Source organism: Varanus komodoensis, unplaced genomic scaffold (assembly GCF_004798865.1).
Source record: "Varanus komodoensis strain SLA01 unplaced genomic scaffold, ASM479886v1 scaffold2, whole genome shotgun sequence".
Lineage (NCBI taxonomy): Eukaryota > Metazoa > Chordata > Lepidosauria > Squamata > Varanidae > Varanus > Varanus komodoensis.
Genome location: NW_025335568.1, coordinates 10,540,682 through 10,562,371, shown reverse-complemented (window position 1 = coordinate 10,562,371; position 21,690 = coordinate 10,540,682). Strand labels below are relative to the sequence as shown.

The 21,690-nt window shown below is 44.5% G+C and overlaps 1 protein-coding gene across 1 annotated transcript in view; it reads left to right on the top strand.

Moving 5' to 3' along the window:
• The window catches only part of PRKG2 (protein kinase cGMP-dependent 2), a 57,365-nt gene extending 38,916 nt beyond the window's left edge, over nt 1-18,449 (top strand). Inside the window, exons 9-18 of the mRNA XM_044428933.1 lie at nt 292-390; nt 3,705-3,855; nt 4,489-4,625; nt 6,283-6,372; nt 8,042-8,183; nt 9,789-9,952; nt 12,181-12,303; nt 15,555-15,617; nt 16,471-16,537; nt 18,327-18,449. Coding sequence (XP_044284868.1) covers nt 292-390; nt 3,705-3,855; nt 4,489-4,625; nt 6,283-6,372; nt 8,042-8,183; nt 9,789-9,952; nt 12,181-12,303; nt 15,555-15,617; nt 16,471-16,537; nt 18,327-18,422 — 1,132 coding nt within the window. The 3' untranslated portion in view covers nt 18,423-18,449. The remainder of the gene's footprint in view (nt 1-291; nt 391-3,704; nt 3,856-4,488; nt 4,626-6,282; nt 6,373-8,041; nt 8,184-9,788; nt 9,953-12,180; nt 12,304-15,554; nt 15,618-16,470; nt 16,538-18,326) is intronic.
• Nucleotides 18,450-21,690: the final 3,241 nt, after the last annotated feature.

The window sequence follows — 21,690 nt, the reverse complement described above, 5'->3', positions numbered from 1 at the left end:
GCCCTCTGGGTCGTTTTCTTTTTTCATTACCATATCTATAGCTCTATGCTGCTGCTGCTGCATTTATTAGTATTATTACTGTGGCATCCTTATAATAATGTACATTTTCTACTGGGCAGCTTAGCACAGTAAGTACAAATGGGAATGTAAAAATAGAACCATAAAAGCAGGCTCATTTTGGCATTTTCTACGGTATCTGTCATTTGAAAAACAAACTAAGGACCATTGGAGGCTGTGCATTTGTTGCTCGCAGTCATTTTCCCTGTTGGTCTGTTCCTTCTGTGTCTGCAGAACCTTCAATCAAACAGTTGGGACATTCGAAGAACTCCAGGCCTACCTTGTGGGTTACGTGGCAAATCTGGCTCGAGATGACGAGAAAAGGCAGGCCCAGTAAGTCTTCCAGCTGATTCTTGGAGTGTCACGGAAAGTAACCTCGCCAGTATTATATGAGGATAAGCAGATAAGAGGTGTCACTGCTACATTGCTAACAGCACGTTATTTAAAAATAGATACCGATGGCAGCAAAAATTATTTTGTTTTTGCATGAGTAACCAAATTTGCTATCACTTAAAGAACTTTTCAGCCAGTTCTTGCAAACTTTTGCACCATCTCGAGTTTGGTTAACATTTAAAAAGCCACAGAGGTTAAAAATTGAGTTCTTTTGTTTAATGGGCTTGTTGTTGTTGTTAATTCCATATCATGTTCATGAAAATAGCCAAAGCTCTCTTCATAGTTTACAAAGGATTAAGTATATAAAAATAAAAAATACAATATAAGATATAAACTATTTATACTCAAAATAATGTAAAACGATCAACAATTTAAAAAAAATCCCAGGGGTAGTTAAAACCTTGTCAGTTGTCTGGGAGTAGAGAAAAGAATGCAGAGAAGCCTTAACATGGTGCTCAAAGGATGGCAGTGTCAGCATCTCACTGGGGAGGGTGTTCCATAACTGGAGTGCCACCACCAAAAAGCCCATCTCCTTCGTTGCCATCTTCTGAAGCTCTCTTAGAGGGACCACCTAGAGGAGGACCTCAGATGAAGGCAATAGCGTGCAGCAGATTAATACCAGAAGAGGCACTTCATCTACAGTTACAGTTCAGCTTATGCTGTAGTATTTCAGCCATGTTGCCATAATGTATAGCATCCCTGTGAGAATCATTAATAAAAAATAATTAATGAAATTAATAAGGCCACAATGCTTTGTATGTTTAAATAGGAGAAGGCTGACAACTTGTAGGACTTTTTTCCTATTGAAAAGGGCATCATATTCCACCCTAAGGAGTTTACCACGGTACTGCTTCAATAAAAGATCTCGGTTCCTACTAGCATTACATGACCGCACTTGCTGCGAGCTTTGTTTTTCTTTTCCTTTCGAATTTGATTGATCATCCAAATGCCCAGTAAAGCAGAACAAGAATCAATGCTTGGACTGAGGGATATTGGCAGTATGATGAAAAATTCCTCAACCCCCATTTCATTACTATAAACTCACAATAGGCCACACCAAGAGATACAGGAAAGCCAGATGGCTCTTCGGTCAAACAGATTACCATTTCAGACTGTGGTATCCAAACAGAGACAATGCAATCAATATTTGATGTCTCACAAAATGCTGTCATTAAAAGAAGGCTTTAAATAGATCTGTAGTGGGAATCACAGCTCATCTGCATAAAGATCTGGGCATCTGGGGAGGAGGGGGAACCTCTAAACTTCCTTGGGAAAGGATCGGTCTGTTTCCATCACAATTTCCTAAATTTAAGCTTTTGAATCTCCTTTTCCTGTTACTGGCGTTAGGGTCTATGCATTCATTTTCCCCTATTAGAAGACAGCAATTCTCTAGGCACATTCTAACCGCTTGCTGTAACATGCTGGGAACCTCCAAGGGCACTGAAAACACTGCAGAGTAATCCAGGCAGCTGTATTCTGCTAAGATGCATCAGCTATAGCATCAAGGTTGTTTTGATGATTCCTCCATGACCGACAATACAGAAATTCTGTCTCCCCACACAGAAGAAGCCCTCCTTGCCACCCCTCCCTATTATATAAAAGTTGGTGCAAGTTTGCTCTGGGCAGTGTCATTTCTGTGGTGTGAATAGAAGCTTTGCAAACACAAGTCCGTGCACACAGCAGTTTCTGCAAAAGCAATAACTCTGCCTTTTGCATTGCTTGCTGCAGGAGAAGCTGACTGTCGCATGTGTAAATACATGCAGGCTGAGATGCCCAGCCTTGATCAGTGGGAGAGCTCTGTGTGCAGTTTTCAGCAGCCCTCTGCCCCCGTGTCGGAGGTGGCATCCCCATCTTGTTTGCCAGACGCATGAACCGCTCCATGCTCTGGGCAGTGAGCAGTAAACACTAAACTAGTACCCTGGAAACAACATTAGTAGAACCATGGCTAGGAAGTCTTCCTGGAATGCGAGAGTTTTCAGGAAGCACCAAAAATGACAGGGTGTTGGCACCTGCTCGACCTCCAGAGGCAAGAAGCTTTAGAGAAATGGAGCATCCTCTAGCAGGAAAGAGGGCTGCACTGTGGGCCCCAGTTCTGACAGGGGCTACAGGGAATGAACGCTTCCCAAACACCAGCTGAAGATCCTAAAAAACGTCCCAGAAGGTGATGACACTGCAGGATCCAAAGCTCCTGGCAGGAACCTCCTCTCACTGTCAGGGCAGAGGTGTGGAGGAGATCACAGCTGGATGCCAAAGCCTGACACCAGAGACGTGGTACCTGCTTGGCAGCTCCAGGCCTCCCCTCCTTAGTCCTGCTTGGGAGGAGGCAAGCACTGATGCAGAAGTGCTTTCCTGAGCACCAGATTCCATTTCAGATGGGATTTTCTCCCAGAGGCCACATTCCAGGGGTGGGCCAGCCCGAAGACGAAGCGGCATCATCAGAATGCCAGTGCATTTCATCTTGCATCACTTAAAGCCTTAGGGGAGGTGTTTCAGCCTTTTGGAATGGGGGGAAATCTGCCCAAAATAGGCCAACCAGCCACGCAAGGGCCAGGGGCTAAGGGCAGAAGAGGGGCATTGCTTTCCGGGGAGCTTGGAGGGACAGAGGGGGCCCATGCCTAAAGTTCTGCACCTTGTGCTAGTCCTTGTTCTGGATGTGGGTCCTGCTGAGCTTCAACGAGAGGCAAAGTAGCCTGGTTTGCTACAGGACCTCTTCATCTGGCTGCCAGAAGTTGCCCAGTGTGGAAACTCCTTGCAGAGCTTTGCTATGCTGGCTCTGGATTCTACTGGACAGCTCCCCTCCTGGTCCAGGCTGCTGGCCCAGCTACCTGACTACCTTTGTCCTGCGCAGAGTCAGGTGAACAGACCGTCCCTGGGGAGCTGCATTGGCTCTGTGGATCCTTCTAGAAACTTCTGGAGTGTTTTCTAGGATCTTTGGCTGGCCAGGACACACACACGCATGCGAGTACAGGCACGCATCTGTTCCGTCTCTGTAAAACACATTTCAGGCTGGGACGTGCTCTTTTAAAGCTTCTCCCAGAGATCCTGAGCATTGTTCAGCAGAGCAGTGGGAAGAGTAGTCAGGATATCTCAGAGCCAGCCGCTCATACACAGAGTAGTATTGCATGTTTATCGCATGTTTATATGTGGGCTGGGAGAAGATGCTTTCTGGAAAGTCTGTCAGACTGCTCTGGTCAGGCTCCATCGCTTGTTTGGTGAGACTGAACTGAAGAAGATATTTTATTATTTTAATGCAGAGTTTCTGCGTTGGAGCGACTCCCCAGTGATGTCTCTTTGGAGATGATACAGCTGAAAGAAAAAGTAACCCAGTTTCCTTCCACATGCCCATTTCAGAACCTGGAAATCGTTGCTACTCTGGGTGTTGGTGGATTTGGAAGAGTCGAGCTTGTAAGGATTTGCCTTCTAAACATTCAGCGATCACTTTTGATGTGAATATTTTGACAGAGCTATGTCAGCACAAGTATTATTACATTTTCTAAGGCTTCAGCACTTTTAAGTACGTTCTTGAGTATATAAATGATTTTGCCAACAGTAAATAGTGAGGGTGGTTTCTTATTCCCCTCCCTAATCACCATCGGCTTTCTACCTTGGTGAAGTAGCTGGCGCCAGATACGGTTTGGATGACAGGTGGATGCTAGTGATACCCCTTCAAAGAAATAATCTATGTATTACAAAACATGCCACATCTAATTCTTTTCCATTGTAGTTTAGGTGTGTTTCAAGCCGTGGGTGATTTTTGTGTGACAAACTAGTTATTCAAGCAGAGTCCTCACAGTGGCTAACCCCTAACAACTAAATAAAGCTCAGCACATTGCAAGAGCCTTTCCCTCAAATTCTTGATAATTACGGAGTATAAATTATATGGCCGCGAACCTTTCCCAAAGCCTTTCTTCCACTGCAAACCATGTTTGTAATTCTACTCTGTTTACTCTGAGCAAATTTGAGGAAGCTTGGAATGGGAAGGAGTTTATTTCTGTGCGTCTCTTTTGACATGTTCTGTGTGTATGTATGTGAGCTCAGGTGAAAGTTAAGAACGAGAACGTAACCTTTGCCATGAAGTGCATTAAGAAAAAGCACATAGTGGACACCAAGCAACAGGAGCACATCCATTCTGAGAAGAAAATCCTAGAAGAGGCCTGCTCTCCATTCATTGTCAAGTAATCTTTTTTCATTTTATATGTTGCTTTTAACAAAACAATGATGAAGTCCAGGTGTGGGTTGATCATTTTCCAGCTTGCCCTCTGTACCACGACCCCAGTTTCCACCCCAGTCCTGCAATGGACAGCTGTGCTTTGTGATCACTTCTTGTCTGCATGAATACATTTTCAGAGCATCTTCTCGGAATCATCCCATTGAAGCTCTTCAGATTACAGGGCAGTATCACAATGGTGTCCTTTCAGACGCCCAGATATGCCAGCAATGCTCTGTGGAACCCTTTTGTGGTGCAAGCAGCTGCCCTTCATGGCGGTGTAACAGGAAGCACAACCGGCTGTGCAACCATACCTTTTGTTAGATGCACCCCTTGCACGTAGTTTGGAATCCGGGTTCCACTAGTACGATGCCAGTGGGGCAAACAGAATGGCACAGCTGGCTGATGCCCAGTATTTCTTCTCAGCCCAGTCATTTTATAAGATGTCTGGGCTACTAGACCCTGAAAACTATCAGTCAAGGTATTGAAATAGGCAGAGTGGCAACAGCCCTTGTGGTAAGTCTTTGCCGCACATGGAGCACCACAGTCATCATTTTCCACGCCCTCCGATCCAGCACTGGTGAAGGTACCAGTGGGAGAAGCTGCAGCTAGCCGTTGGAACCCCTCTCTCGCTGACTTCTGCCACGAGATTAAGACTTTCCTCTTCTCAAAAACAGTCATTTGGCGGATGGTTGTCTTAATTCCAAGAAATATACACCCTGCTTTTGTCCTCCAAAAACAGACTTTGTCACAAAATACAGCATGAAATTACTCAATATTCATTTTTAAGTGTGGTACTGGGAGCTGGATGGCTTCTGTTTACATATTTAAATATACTTGCTATTATTTTTACTACCACTACTACATCTACTACTAATTCTTCTATATCACCCCACAGCCAGAGCTCTGTGGGTGGTTTGCAACAATTGCATTTTACCTGTAGTTGCTTTGCATTGTCTTCACTGTTTTTGATTTTTCTAAGCTATTTTGGGAATGGTGGGGCATAAGTGCTTCAAATAAATAGGCAAAAATGAATAAAGGTTGCTTTCTGCCCCCAGGAAGTGAGCTTCCACCAGCGCTGTACCACTGTTACTCTCTCCTCTGTTGTCAACTCAGCTGGCTGACTGGCTTTGCGAGCCCTGGGCCTAGAGGTAGAATTTTGAAAATGACTTTTAGGTCCTGATGGAGCTTAATCTATCAGTGAAGATGTACTTCCTCTTGAAAAGACACAGCTTTGCATCTTGAATGTGCCATTCTGGATTCCTACCAGGTGCAACAGCAAAGGGTTATTTGGAAAGTAGCAGGTGCAGGTGCAGGTAGGTGTTCTTGCAGTGGCTGAAGAGACTGTGCCATGAATCTGGAAATCCTGGAGTCAGATATCATCTCCACCAAGGACTCATTAGGTGACTGCAGGAAAGCCACTTCTCTCAGCCTCCGCATCCTTGCCTCCACCTCCACCACATGGGGAATAATAATACTGACTCATCTTACGATTCTGTTGTAAGGATTAGATCGGCCTAATGCATGTGAAGCATTTTCAACACTGAAGTAGATGCTAAATCGATTTCATTACAAACTGAAATGGTTTGGATTGTGCTTTCCATTCTTCTTTCGCTTTGCTTCAGCTTGTACCGCACCTTCAAAGACAACAAATACGTTTACATGCTCTTGGAAGCCTGTCTTGGAGGTGAGCTATGGAGTCTTCTCAGGGACAGGTAATATTATTAACTTTCCAGTCCCTCTTCAGTCCCCCTCTTCCTGTTCTTGGTGAAGAATAAAAAGAATGAAGGGATGTTCAGAAACTTACAGGGCAGGGCAATAATGCCAATGTCACCTGTGAGGACAGACTTCTTTGGAAGTGCTTCCGAACCAAGCAGGAACTGTGTAATGAGTCTAATGGCTGCACCAGGCTTGTCCTAGACTCCGCTCTGATCAGATACGAAGTGTGGGGACAAAGGGCGCCGTTTCGGTTCGCAAGAGGCACATGTGTGAATGGAACTGAGATCTCTCCATATCTGCTATGGAACCCCCTTTGAATTTCACCGAATAAGGCCCACTTACTGGGTAGTGAATCGCAGCATGGAATATCAACAGACTTTTTGGGATAGGATTGGTCATTTTTCTTCTCATTGGTGAAATGGCCTCAGTGGTTGAATGTAGAGCGCATAGGGAGAATGCAAAAAGAGATAGATATCCCAAGGAGACTGGGAGGAATCTAGTCTAGAAAGATACTGCCGTTTGTACCTGTTATATTTTATGAGGTCATGACCTGTTTACTGTGGGCTAAAGAAGCCACAGTGGCTTGTTTAAACCACAGTGCACCATTCGCATAATTGCCTGCTTCAGACTTGTGTTGTCTGAAGCCAAGCAGCATGGCTTGTTGCGAGTGAGGGGACTACCTTCAAATAAGTCAGCAATGGCCTTAGGGGTATTTGAGCATTGTTACCCCTTCCACCACCCATGCTGCCTGGCTCCAGGTAAGAGAAGCTGCACCAACCCAAAATGGCACCCAGTGCATGCCCTGTGTAACCCATGGGGATTGTGTGAACTGGTCCAGTGTTTGTATAAGTCAGATGATTAGAGAAGCAAAGCTGAGGGCAGAGACAATAGAAAAGAAACTCCTTCATTTAATTAACTGCTGGGATAAGAAATGTGATTTCCTTCATAATATATAGTGTACTTCTAAGCATAAAAAGGAAAAATATTTTAAATGTCACAGGCAGACTTCTCTCCCTCCTTCCAAGCAAATCAAGAAAAAGGCTTCTAACTAAAGGTCTTTATGATATTAAAGCTGACCAGTTGGACTGTCTTGGTAGTACAAAAGAAGAGTCTTGCTGAAAGCAGTTACAAAGGAAACGAGCACATTTAGAATTTTGGCCGTTAGGGAAATGCAGCTTAATGATATGGCACTGATTCCAAACTGAATATCCTTCCTGCCTTCCACACTGAAAAGAGCTGACTTCATCTTCAGGGTGGATCATGCTGCTTGACACGATCTGACACATCTGAACTGCCCTTCTCTCTTAACCTGAGGTTGTGTTTTCAGATTAGCTCCCTCCCATATCAGGGCGCTCACTAGACTTCCCTACAAACTTGAAATTCTCTGATTCTCAGTGACTGCCTGGCTCATCTCTGGTCTCTTCTCCTCCTCTGAATCATTATCCAATCATTATCCCCAATCATTAAAATTACCCATTATCCAATCATTTTCCACTTTGAAGGCCTTATTATAGGACGATAAAGCCATTCTCTACATCAGACAATGTTTTAAACATTAACTGACTTTGGTATTGCTAATTATGCATTATCTTCTGCTTCCTTAAACTTTTTAGAGATAGGTAATATAAATCAAATAAATAATAAAGCATGGTTATTTTCTTTCAGAGGTAGTTTTGATGAAACCACAACAAAGTTCTGTGTCGGGTGTGTGACAGAAGCTATTGAGTATTTGCATTGCATCAATGTGATTTACAGGGACCTGAAGCCAGAAAATTTAATTTTGGATGCTCAAGGATATATAAAGTTGGTAAGAGTTGTGTTGTTTTTAAATAGTCCTGAGTTTGCAAGAGCTGGGCAGGGCTGTGAAGAGCAGGGCATTTCGAAGAGCATTCATTCATTGGGTTTTTATGAGTCGGAGATAACTTGATGGTGCATAACAGCAATGGCAACAAAACCATGTTTCAGAGAGAAGAAATTTTTCATCCCATGCTGTGCCCATCATTTAACCTTTAATACACTGAAGACAAGCTTACTTTTCTTTGTTGATTAGGAAGAGGCAATGGCAATGATGAATTTATCAACTGCCCAACAGCCAGACTCTCTGGGTGGTTCCAGCGGCCCAACGGAAGGATCTGTCTTCTTTCCTTCCACAGGGCGGCTTATTTTATATTGTTATTTTTGTATTTTTAATTTTACTATTTATGTTTTTAATTTAATGTTATTTATTTTTAACATTGTTGTAAGCCGCCCCGAGGCTTCGGCAAATGGGGCGGCATAAAAATGTTGTAATAAATAAATAAAATAAATATTGATTTTTCTATCTCATGATACACAAAAATGTTCCTGCAAATTGTGTAGATGTGCTGTGGAGAAGAGCTACATTGGCAGCCGCCTAAGGAGTCCTTTTTGCCAATTCGGAGGCACAAGGAATGGAAGGAATAGTAACTGTAGGAAACAAACTTTCCCATAGTTCACATTAGGCAGAATGAGGATGTAACCCTGATTGCCACCTTCAGTCCACTCATCACAAAGATTCTCCCATAGTTAGTGGCATTCTTAAACATGGCAGAACAAAGGCAGGAACTGCCAGGGTTGAGAAAGAATAAGGAGAAGAGTTACAGCTTACTGGGAAAGCACACCTTTCTCATGCAGAAGAATCTGTGTTCAATCTCTGGTATCTTCACCTAGTCTGGAGAAGACCTTTCTCTGTAATCCTGGAGAGCCACCAGCATTCATTGAAGGCAGTACTGGGATGGATAGATCAATGAACTGACTTGGTATAAGCCGTCTTCTTCTGTTGATGTACCTGAGTCCTGTTTTATGCCAAGAACTAGGATGATAAACGAGAAGGCGATTCAGAAAATGACATGAAAGTGACATCATGGAAGGCGTAGGTTCACGGCTGGGAGCTCCCCTGAAAGAAAATGACACTAAGGAGAAGAAGGGCAAGCTGGCCTTGCCTCTGAAAAACATTTATTTGCAGTGTGCAGTACTTCATTCATTAGCTAGATAGAATTTGGCTGAGGTATTTATCAGATTTTATGTCGTTTGCTGCTCTGTTCAGGTCTATTCTTCCAGTCTCTAGAGCCCAGTGATGTGTTAATAATGAAGTTTGGATGTTTTATTGCATTTTAAGCTTGGACACTGCCTTGTGAATTTTACTTTTCAAGTTTGAAAGGTAGGATATAAAAATCCTAAATAATGAAATGAAAGGAATAAAGCTCAGCTGGGGTTCATTTTTCAGGTTTATATATTTCTAGTATGACTCCTGTAATCAAGGCAAGGACTTCATGAATCCAGAGAAGATGAAGCACAGTAATCTCCATGTAAACGTTGTTAATGGTTGCTGGAATGAAGGATAACTATTTTTATATTTCAGTATCTGATAGCAGTCTTTTCTCTTTCCCACAAGGTTGATTTTGGGTTTGCTAAGAAGATTGGAGCAGGGCAAAAGACCTGGACGTTCTGTGGGACTCCGGAATATGTTGCTCCTGAAGTCATTCTTAACAAAGGCCATGATTTCAGTGTGGACTTCTGGTCTCTTGGAATCCTTGTGTATGAACTACTTACAGGAAAGTACGTGTCTTTCTACTTTTGCCATGTTTATATCTTATTTCACAGAGTTATTTATATGTCTGCGTGGTTTTCAGTGATGGTTCATTACTGAGAAAAGACCATAACTCAGTGGCAGACCTCGGGTGCTCTCATTTGCAGAGGACAGTCCTCTCTTTGAAGAGCTGCCAAAGGACACAGCTGTATTTGTAAATGTCCTGTATTTGAAAGGCTACCCAGTCCAGTGCGGAAACTATAGCCTTGAAGTGCCTATCAAGAGTGAACAACTGGGCAGCAGACTGAGTGGACAATGCTGAATCACCTGATCAATCCATGATCAATCAGCTGATCATTCTTCCTTATTGCATTTTCTATTTAAGTTATGGTTATTATATCTGAATTTGCATCTATATTACTATTATTACTACTACTGCTATTACATTTTTATACTGCCCATAGCCAAAGCTCTCTGGGCAGTTTACAACAATGATCATAGAATCATACACTCAAGTCACCCATCCCAATTCTGACCAGGCCTGAACTTGCTTAGCTTCCAAGATTAGGCAGGAAATGTTATGCCAAGCATGGACAGCTGGCAGCCTTCTGGATATTTTAGCCTACAGCTTCCATCAAACATGTCCAGCGTACCCAATGGTGAAACATGAGAGGAGGTGTAGGCCAAAACATCTAGAGGACTGCAAGCTGTCCACCCTGTGTTATGCAGATTGATGTCCTCATCGTTAGCCCTCTTTTTGATGATGAATTTCCTCTTTTATGGAGGTATGTAAGTAGCCACGTTATGTAGAACCCACCATGTGGAGCCACTCTTGCTCTCCATACTGTCCTTCTCAAAATAGTGTCTCCTTCCACTTCGTGTATGCATGAGGCAGAGAAGGCACGGAGTGACAGACAGAGCAAGTGAGAGAGACCTGTCTAAAGCTGCAAACTGCCCCAGCCATCAGCTGCAACCCCTGATCGACTTTTCCCCTGGAGCAGTGGCCCTTCCTAGGAAAAAGCTTCCCCACCCTGCTTTCTAGGAAGAGTCCACATTCAATTAAACCAGACTCTCCAGTCAGAAGGCTCAGAGGTAGCCAAGCTAAGAAAAAAGCCATTGTCTGAGCTACAAGCCTGCTGTGACAGATCGTCCTGGGCTAGAAAAGACCAGTTGTCTGATTCATTATACCATAATTTCATATACAAAACCACTCCTGTTTCATACTCAGTTCAGTCCAGGAATGGAACCCCAGGTTTTTCAGCCTACCTTTCTCATCTTCCCTCCCTGGTGAGGGTTAGAGGAGTTGTAGGTCAAAACATACGGAGGATCACAAGTTCTCAGTTTCCAGCATAGTCAGACAATGAAGACTAAGCCTCTTTAGTTTAATCACATTTTCACAAGTGTTCTATTGGAAGTGGCTGAGTTAATGGCTGGCATGCAGAAGCTCTTGGGTTCCGTCCTTGGCCTCTCCAGTTACAGTGAAACGCCCTTCCTCTATCCAAGACCCTGGAGAGACACTGCCAGTCGGTGTAGAAAATTCTGCCTTGATAAACAAATACGTTTGGCCTGGTACAGGTTACTTTGTGTTTATTTATGTTTTTATTTATTTCATTTTTACACCACCCAATAGCCAAAGGCTCTCTGGGCAGTTAACAGAAGGGAAACAGCATATGAAACAAAAAAACAGTAAAATCACAGCAATTGCAATCAAATCAGTGTGGCGGTATAGCAGCAGTACAAATAAAATGCAGTATAAAAACTAAGATTTAAAAACTTACCTTTACATTTTGGGAGAATAAAAAGGGTTTCACCTGGCACCATAAGGAATAGAGAACAGGTGCCAGACATGCCTCTTTGGGCGGCTCAATCAATTGCCAGGGTACCAGGCCCTTCTCCTGGTAGCCACCCTCTTTACTTCCTTTGGAGGGGGCTCCCAGAGAAGGACCCCAGAAGATGACCTTAGGGTCTGGGTAGGTAGGTAAGGCATTCTTTCAGATAACCTAGTCCCAGACCATTTAGGCCTTTAAATGTTAATACTGACACTTTGAATCAGTCCCAGACTTCAGCTAGGAGCCAGTGCAACTGAAAGAAGACTGGCATAATAAGTTCTCATCAGCCAGTGCTTTGTATGGGCTTTGCCTATGGCCAGAATAGAATGTCTGCTTTGATGTTACCAAACCTTTCCCCTGTTAACTGTTTCTTCTTTTCTCTCTCTCTCTTTGTGCCACATGTCTTAAAATTGTGACATCCACTCTAGCCCTCCATTTTCCGGGGTTGATCAAATGATGACCTACAATTTGATTCTAAAAGGTGTTGAAAGGCTGGATTTTCCCCGAGTAATAACCAAGCGGCCAGAAGATTTGATTCGGCGGCTCTGCAGGTGAGAAGGGCAATCATGTTTCAGAGACATGGGAAGAATACGTCAGCAGAGTTACATTCTGTAAGGCATTCCAAATCAAAGCTGCTAAGTTGCAGTCAAATCCGTTGTTATGTTTTGAAGCAAAGTGCTTCTGCAAGATCCTTCCAGTTTGAACTGGTTCTTTTCATAGTTATTACTTATTGTGAACTAAATACTATTAGTTACCCTGGTGGTGGTGGTGGTAATTCAGTGCCATCTCATGCGTGTTTACTCAGAAGTAGACCCCACTGCATTCTGTGGGACTTAACCTTAGAGAAGTATCTGGAGCATCTGCCAAGTGTTTTTACGATGCATCGTTATTGCACTGTGATTGCTTTGCCCCACTTTGGGCCTTTTATGGCAAGCAGGTTTGCGCATTAAAATAAAATATCCAGGCTCCTTTGTCATGCTGTGGGAACTTTCACCCTCTGTATGGATTCTGTGGGTTGCAAAAGCCTCTGCCACACTGCTTTCTATCAGAATCGCCTCTTTTGTGGCTTTTAAACCTTTGGTGCAAGTTGCTAGGCAACTATGTTAAAACTGAGCACTTAGCAATGAAGGAGAATATAAACTGTTTTTAGGCCAAGTCCTGCAAATGTGAATAATAGGCTTGGATGGTCATTGGTGTTCACTGCCTGTGAATTGAAAACGGACGTGCTGAGCCTGTTATCCTCGCTAAAGGGTTGTTCCTAACACACCCCACTCCTGCACGCTGCATGTGGCTGTTGTGCACCAGGGTCTGGGGACACACAGTGCAACAGCCTTGCTGATGCTGTACACTGTCTACACACTCTCTAAAGCTATGCACTCTGCACCTGGGTGGAAGACCTTTAAGGAATCCTGCCTCGAACTCTGCCAGAAAGGACAGGGACCCGATACTGGGAAAACTGCAAAGCCAAATGTAGCTCATGCCTCCCAGCAGAAGGGTGCATGGAATATAACACAATACCACATTTCTTAATGTTCTGTTTCCCACACTTCAGACGCATTGGATCTATTGAATCAGCACCTTGGTGCCCTGAACGGACCTTATACTTAATTAAAAACTTGCAGCAATTTTAATATTCCATGTGGACCATCAAAGCCTAGCACCACGCCTCTGCAGTCAGGATGGGACCCCTTAGGCCTTCCCCGTTTGTTCTCTGGGTCATGTGAAGGGTTGTAGAGTTGGGCCCCAGCCCGTGGGTGCTCATGCACCATCTGATTCTTGGTGCTTCAGCTGGGGAATGCACACATTTTCCCACAGAAGTAAGCAAAAAGAACGTGATTAAAAATCTGTCCTGTGATTTGTGCATATTGTTTTAATAATATACATTTTAAGCATAGTTAATTAACTGTACCTTATTAAGTATATACTTAATATACTTAAAATAACCTTAATGTTTGCCGCATTTTGCTGTCACCCTTTCAACTCAGTTCTTATTTTAATTCTTTTATTAAAAAAAAAATTAAAAGCAATATTAAACCCAGTTTATGCCACCAATGCACTTTTACAAATACATCCCCACTCTCCAAAACACCTCAAAATCTATTTTATAATTATAGCAAGCATGGCTAAGCGGGTGGGATAGCAATCCAATAAATAAATAAACAAACAAACAAATCTGCATAAATGCAAGAAAAGAAACCGTAGACAAAGACGGGGGCTGGGTTTGCACCACACGGCAAACCATCACTTGGCCCAGTCGATTGCTGTGTCCTCTGAACCTAAACTGCTTCCTGCAGGTTGGCTCACCACCCTGACAACCCATGGCTTGTTCTAGGGTTGTTGAACCCGTGATGGTTTGCCATGCTGTCTGAACCCAGGAGACCAACCCTATCATGGGGCGCGGGGAGCCACAAATGGATCACTTGGGAAGAGCAGCAAAGCCCTGTTGCTGTCCTTGGTAAGCTTGCCTATGGCACCCCCAGTGAGACTGCTCCACGGATGGTCATTCAGCATATTGGAGCAACTGGGGGAGGCTATTGCCTTCCTGCGATGCCGTGGTAAATTTTGAAGAGCAGTCATCATGACACGTCCTGCAGCCACCCACCAAGGCGAATCCCAAAAGGCAGGTAGTTGTGTTGGTCCTATTCCCAACAATATGTGTAGGGGCAACCCCTTCTGTCTCCTCCAACCCCAGCCATGGTGAGGATTGTGCCTAAACTCAGAGATAACAGGGACGTATGGCCTGGATGTGTAGAAGACAGGTGACAATATTCTCTGGGCTAAGCAAGCCATCCTTCCACTTCGAACCTGGCTCCACTGTTAGCCTTGTCTCCCACTTACGCGATTGCCGTGGCCCCTGTCCAAACCACAAGTTTACCATCTCAGTGCAAGGGTCTACTTCAGGTCCCCAACAGCCTTACTTTCTGAATGACTGCACAGTAGGCTAACAGGCAGAGCTTGGTATCGGTAGGCTTACACACGAGGAGGTGCTTCCTGTCCTAGACTGTGTTGGCTCACGACATGGTGGGCATGTTGTGAGCAGAGCCGGCTGGAGCCGGGGGTCAGACTAGATGGCCTGGGAGACCCCTTCTGACTCGCTCTGTTTCTATGTTTCTATGTAACATCCAACCCCTTGAATTACATCAGGTAGCTAATAGCTAGCAGTGATCATATTATTTATTTGTTTGTTTATTTATTTAAAGTTTTTATATGCCGTCCCCATTGCTACACAACCTTGGCTCACAACACAAATAAATAAAACAAACATAATTACAAATTACAATTAAAACTTGGAAACACACTGGCTGCATAATTAAAACTATAAATATTAAAGATTATTAAAATACTGTTTGAATAAAAAGGTCTTGGCCTGGAGCCAAAAAACAAATAACGACGGCACCAGGCCGACCTCTCTGGGGAGTGCATTCCACAGATGGGGTGCCACTGCAGAGAAGGCCCTCCTCCGGGTACTTTGCTTCCTGATATCTTTTACGGAATGCTCCTGGAGGACAGCCCCTGCTGCCGATCTCAAGGGGCGGAAGGGCAAATGTGGCCGCAGGCGTTCCTTCAAATATCCGGGTCCCAAGCCATTAAGGGCTTTATAAGTAATTACCAACACCTTGAATTGAGCCCAGACTTCGATGGGAAGCCAGTGAAGCTGGTAGAGGACTGGGGTTATATGAGAATAACTCCCAGTCCTCGTCAGCAACCTGGCTAAAGATCAAGCATCCGCATGATGAAATGCTTATTGTTGGTTTATTTTGATTTTACTTTTGCTGTGTGTGTGTGGTTTCTTCTTTTTCAGACAAAACCCTACTGAAAGATTAGGAAACCTAAAGAATGGAATCCATGATATTAAGAGGCATAGGTAAGGAAAAAGCAAGAAGGAGTGATTAACATGGAATTTCCTATAGAGAAAGATCTCCCTTTAACACTCTGCCTTGGTGTTTAATGCTCAACACGTGGGCAGCCCTGGGAACATAGCCTACTTTTATGAGGCCTGCCGCTTCATTTCTAAAACATGCAAGTGGTCAATTCCCTTGAGCAAGAGGGGAGTCTCCCACTCTCTGCAGCTTGATGGGTAGAGAGAATATGGTGGTGGGGGGAGCAAAAAGGATGGCAGTGAGGGGGGAGAATTGGGGTAGCCCCACCACCATTGGCTTCAGCCAAGTCCACCACTGGTGAGACAAAGTGTTGTCCCACCCCGGTTCTAAGAGCTAAAAACTGAAGGGGGCTGATGGAATCCAGTTCCCTTCCACACAGGTGTATATTTTCTCTAGGGTTCTAGCTAGGTATGAGCAAACCGTTCCGAATGCCCAGTAGTGTCCAAACATTATCTCAGTGTACACCTTGTTCATGATTCCAATTTGTGTTTATGACCATGGATTGCTCTATGCAAGCAATAAATTCATGTGAATCCAGCATCCATCAAACGGGAGTTTTGCACAGATTTCCCTACCTTTATACCACTTACTCTCATGGACTGAGGTAGAGCTGATTCAGTCAATTGAGGAAAATTTTGCAAATTATGCAATTTGCACAAGTTGAACTGGCATTCAGGAATGAAATGGTTGTGAGCCTGGGCTTGAGAATTCATGACTATTTTCAGTAGATTAGAGCTGCTGTTTGGAGCTTTAAATATTGGAGCTTGGCATGTTTTATGGATAAAAATGGAATTTTCATACATTCCTAATGATGCCTTTCTTAAAATTCCTTTTTAGATGGCTGAATGGTTTTAACTGGGAGGGACTCAAGGCAAGGAAGCTAACATCTCCTTTGAAACGAGAGGTAATGAATGAGCCATTATAGAACACTGCATGTTCCGTTGATGAAGAGTTTGCACTGAATCTGCATTGTTAGTCACTGAGTTGTGTTTTAAAATTTAGGTTATCAGAATAGTTGCACTGGGCTTCAGGGCTAGCTTAACTGTAAATTTAAGTGATCAAAGAGGGCAGAGACAATGAAGGGAATTGGCTTGGAAGGGAAGAGGGAGAAAAACGACCCATGGAAGGAGACACTGCTGGGTGGCATTTCTATTTTGTGGCTGATACTCGGAGGGCCAGGGTGGCGTGGCAGTTAGAGGTTAGGCTGGGCCTTGGGTGATCCAGTTTCTAGTCCCCACTGGACCATGAAGCTCACTGGGCGACTTTGGGTCTGTCAATCACTTTCAGCCAAACCTACCTCACAGGGTTGCTGTGAGGATGAAACTGAGAGGTAGAGGAGGATCAGTATTATTATTATTATTATTATTATTATTATTATTATTATTATTAGAACATTTCTATGCCGCCCCTTGCCGAAGCCTCGGGGCGGCTTACAACACAATAAAATACAATACAATACAAAAATAACAATATAAAATTAAAATTAATAATATAAAATAAATAAAAAATATAAACGATATAAAAGGAGTTAGAAAAGTTATAAAAGAAAAGAAAAGAAGTTGCCCCGGCCAGATAAATAAGTAAATATTGTTAACAATTAAAATGACGTTTAAATAAAAAGGTCTTCACCTGGCGCCGAAAAACAACGACGGCGCCAGGCGGACCTCTCTGGGGAGCATATTCCATAGATTGGGCGCCACCGCAAAGAAAGCCTTCCTCCGAGTACATACCCTCCTAATTTCTTTCACGGAGGGTTCCCGGAGAAGGGCCTCTCCCGATCATGCAAGCTGCCTTGAGTTCTGTGCGGAACGAAAGGGGGGGGGCAGTGATGATATTGCTGTCATGTGCCACCTTTGCCTAGAGCATAGCCAGCGGCACCCTATTCCTTTGATAAATTATTTGGGAAGGCACCCTATTTTATGAATGGAGCAGTCAGCAGTGGCCAGGCCCTGGGCGGACAACAGAAGTTGCTGGACTGCAAATGAATGAATAAATACAGACAGACATAAATTAAACTCAGGTCCTCTCAGGGCATGCTTGCCTGGGCTGATGAGTGTTGGAGTCTCCACAGTAGCTGCAAGGAACAGGTCTCCCTCCATTGCTTTGGTCCATGGAAGGGGCTTTTCAAAGGAGGCTCTGAGAAGACCCTTCTGGGCCAGGCTGTGTGTCTGTCTGGCTCAGCATCTCAGAGCCCAACAGCACAAGCAGCACCAACGAAAAGGCAGATCCGTGTCCTACAGAGTTTGCAGTCTCTATCTATGTTGGTAGTGCAGTTGGAAGACAGAGAAGAGCGAGAGGCAGAAGCACAGCAGGAGTTGGTAGGACAAGTGGCACTGGCAATGGAGGGGGTCAGGACACCCCCACAGGACCTGCGGGCCTGGCAAATGCATGGAGGTAAACCGCCCTTCCCATAGTGCACTGCTGGCAGCTTCTAAGGCAAACCCCAGACCACACCATGAGAAGCCCATGGGCAGGTGTGGTTGAGCAGTGGCTCTGGCGGAAGGTGTCAGGCTTTCATAGATTCATGGAATAGCGGGGTGGAAAGGGGCCCGGAAAGCCGTCAGGTCCAGCCCCTGTAGTGCAGGCCTCCAGTTTACACCGTCCCGCTCAGATGACTGCCCAGCACTGCTCTACCCACAGTGCCTCTTCTAAGATTGTCCTATAAGCTTGCTTCTCCCTTAATTCTGTTTTAGCTTGCCGGTCCAATGGATTACAGCTACTTTGACAGATACCCACCTGAACAGGGGGTCCCACCCGATGAGCTTTCAGGCTGGGATAAAGATTTCTAAGAAGAAGAGAGACTCGTCGTTATAAATATCTCCTCTGCACCAATCATTATGTACATGTTAAGAGCGCAACGCAGCTGCTTTCAAATCAGCAGGACCTTTGCATCTCAAAGCCAGTCGGATGTGGGCTTCAGTCCAGTTTGCTTCATAGCCACATGCCCTCCGGAGGACAGAGCAGGGGGCCCAGCGACTGGAGGTGTCAGTCCCCACTCATCTTTGACCTGAATGCTTCATCCGTCTCTTATAGAGGTGTGTGAGACATTCATTGTGTGAACGCCTGAGCCGTGGTGTGCTTTGCACACTGCTGTGAGCAACCTGGGACTGTAGAAATGAGAAGCAAAGGGGTGTGAGCAACATATTGGAAGCATTTTCTGCGGGTAGCTGTTGGCCCTGGTTTCGCACATAGCACTGACCTATGTAACACATGGGTTGTTGAATTCTGAGTATTTGTAATGTGCGCACATAGCTGCACTAATGTTCACCATGAACATTGAATCATGAGAGAGAACCCCTGGTTTGTTGTTGGGTTCTGAACTCTGGGTTGTCATTACATGTGAACCCAGAGCCTTGGGTTTCTCATGGATTGCATCTCTAGGCTACAGAAGCCTTTCTCCATGAGCCTTAAAGGCATTTGAAAGACAGAAAGGGAGCAGACAAGGAAGGGAATCCCACAACACAGGGATCGGGAAAACAAACTGCAGTTATTTTCATCATGTGTAGGACAAACTCTGGCTAGAACAACAAACCATAAGTTAAACATGGGTTTAAATAAACCATGGATTAGTATTATGTGCCAACCAGGTCTTACCGTCCTTATTTTTGACATCATAGTAGGTAATACTCCTGAAATTTTTAAAGACTCCCCTACATCCTTTAGCATGTTTTAAATGCTAAGAAATATATTCTTATAAAAGAATTCTGTCAATAGAATTCAGAGAGGAAGCAAGCTGATTGTGTAAGATATTATAAGATGACCAATTAAACTTTCCACAAGAAATTCAATTGTAACAGACCAATTATTTCCACTTGGATAGCCTTTATTCCAAATATTCCAAAATGTATCTTTGTAAAGATTCAACCCTCGATCGGCCAAAACTAATTACTTTCTGTACATATGATCTCATTACCCATTTAGAAAAAACACGAAGTATGAATGTGTTTTGAAAAATGCATGTATAATAAGGTATCTTGACAGGGCTGGCTACGGATCCATGCTGAGTGTACGCTCTATGGGAAACTTGTAGGCTGAAATCCTGCGCAAGTTTAGAGAGAAGGAAAGGCTGCACTCCCAGCATGCCCCAGCCAGGATTGTGCCTTCAACTGCCCTTTAGCTCTTTTAGCGACTAGTTTTTGCATTGGACTGAGTCCTTTGTCCACATGAAAGTCCCTCTTCCACAGCTGGATTTGCCAAGAACGTCGAACTAAGCCCGGCTTTGCTTAGCGGCGGAAAGCACTGTGACCTACTTAGTGGGTGAATTCTTTGCCCTTGCATCGCATTCTTTCTTTCCTGGGCGACTTGCATTCGCTTTTTCAAGTAATAGATATAGGATTTTATTGTTCAGAATTTAAGCACACCCACCACGTTTTAACAAAGGAATGGCTTTTCAAAGGCTTAGATCCTGGCTTTATGCAGGCAGTCCCCAGGTTATGAATGTGTTCCGTTCCTGAGAAAATAGAAATGTTGTCTTTAAGTTGAATTTGTATGTAAGTTGGATCACCTATAGTCAGGCTTCCACATTTGTGGGGGCAAGGACACAGGACTCCTGTGAAAGTGGAAAAACCGTTCATATTTCTAGCCTTTCCTGCCCCACCCACTCCCCAAATTTACCAGGGCCTCCGTTTCTCAGGCAGGAAATGCTGGAGAGATTTCCCTCTCTGGATGGGAGGGGCAGGAAGGCCTGCTTTGGAGGCCTCCCTCTGTCCTCTTTCGCTTCCTCTCTTTCTCTCTCTCTCTCTCTCTCTCTCTGGTGATGACGATTTTCCCCAGTAATTTTAAAAAATCAGTAAGCTTTATGGCAGTTCATTTGTCCGTACGGGCTGTTTGTAACTCGGACATTCGTAACTCAGGGACTGCCTGTTCTGTAAGCAAAACTGCTTTGTCTTCCAGTTGAAGAACTTTGAATGAGTTGATCAGAGTGAGTAATCAAAGGGGCTTGTTTTCTGGAGCAGTGGCTTCAATGCAGCACTACAGATAAGAATGCATGAAGCTGCCTTTAGTAGTTAGAGCCCTGGTCCAAGCTTAGTATTGCCAGGGAACGGCTGTTTTGGGCAGGGGTCTTTTGGAGGTCTGCCAGGAGAGGTCAGTAATGGAAACCACGATCTTCTGTGTGCAGTCCTTGTCCTCTGTCACTGATCTGTGGCCCTTCCAAAATATAATTTCAGTGGCCACAAGGTAATGATAGAGATCTCTGGTGGGCCAGTCTGGAGATGTATAGGATTGGAATTCCCAAGCTGATTCCCAGCCAGGAAAAGGAGGTGGGGCTTTCACATGGTGGACTATCCCTGGAAGTCCAGCCACAGGATGAAACCAGGGATCCTCCAGTGAGAGTTAAGTCACACTAGATGGCATGCGCATTAGCATTGCCTAGTGACTTGACTTGGGCACAAGAGAATTATCTTTGCATTGTAAACTGCTAGCATAGTCCTTGAGGATCCAGTGATTTGTAGCTGTTAGCCACACAAAACAGATCAATGCCATATAGGATGTAACAAGATCCTTGCTAGAGCAGACATAGGCTTATTAATTCCAGAATCCTGCTTCCCAAGATGCCTCTGAGAATTCCAGAAGTAGAACATGAGAAGTTCAGTAGCTCTCGCTCATGTTGTTCTTCAGCACTTGCGTTTCTGAAGGATGCGAATAAACAGTAGCCACCTAATCAGTGTGCAAAGTATGTAATTGGATTGCAACATTTCCTGGTATTCCAAGTCAAAAGATTATTTCGTGGCAGGGCTGCTAAAGACCTGTGTGACTTTGACATCCCTGCTAGTCAAAGCTGACATGAATGACCTTGATCCAGCATGAGAAAGCTTCAGAAGATGTTCATCTAAAGCAGGGGTCTCAAACTCGCGGCCCGCGGGCCAATTGCCGGGACAGGCGGGGCACGGGGGGGGCTGCGGCCTTCAAAGCACCGGCGGCGCCTGGCCGGCCTCCGGGAGCGACGCGGGATGAGCGGCCCACCACCACCGCGGTGGTGGAAGACTTGATGCGGCCCAGCCTCACCCAGACTCTACTTCCAGTGGCCCCCCGGTAAGTTGAGTTTGAGACCCCTGA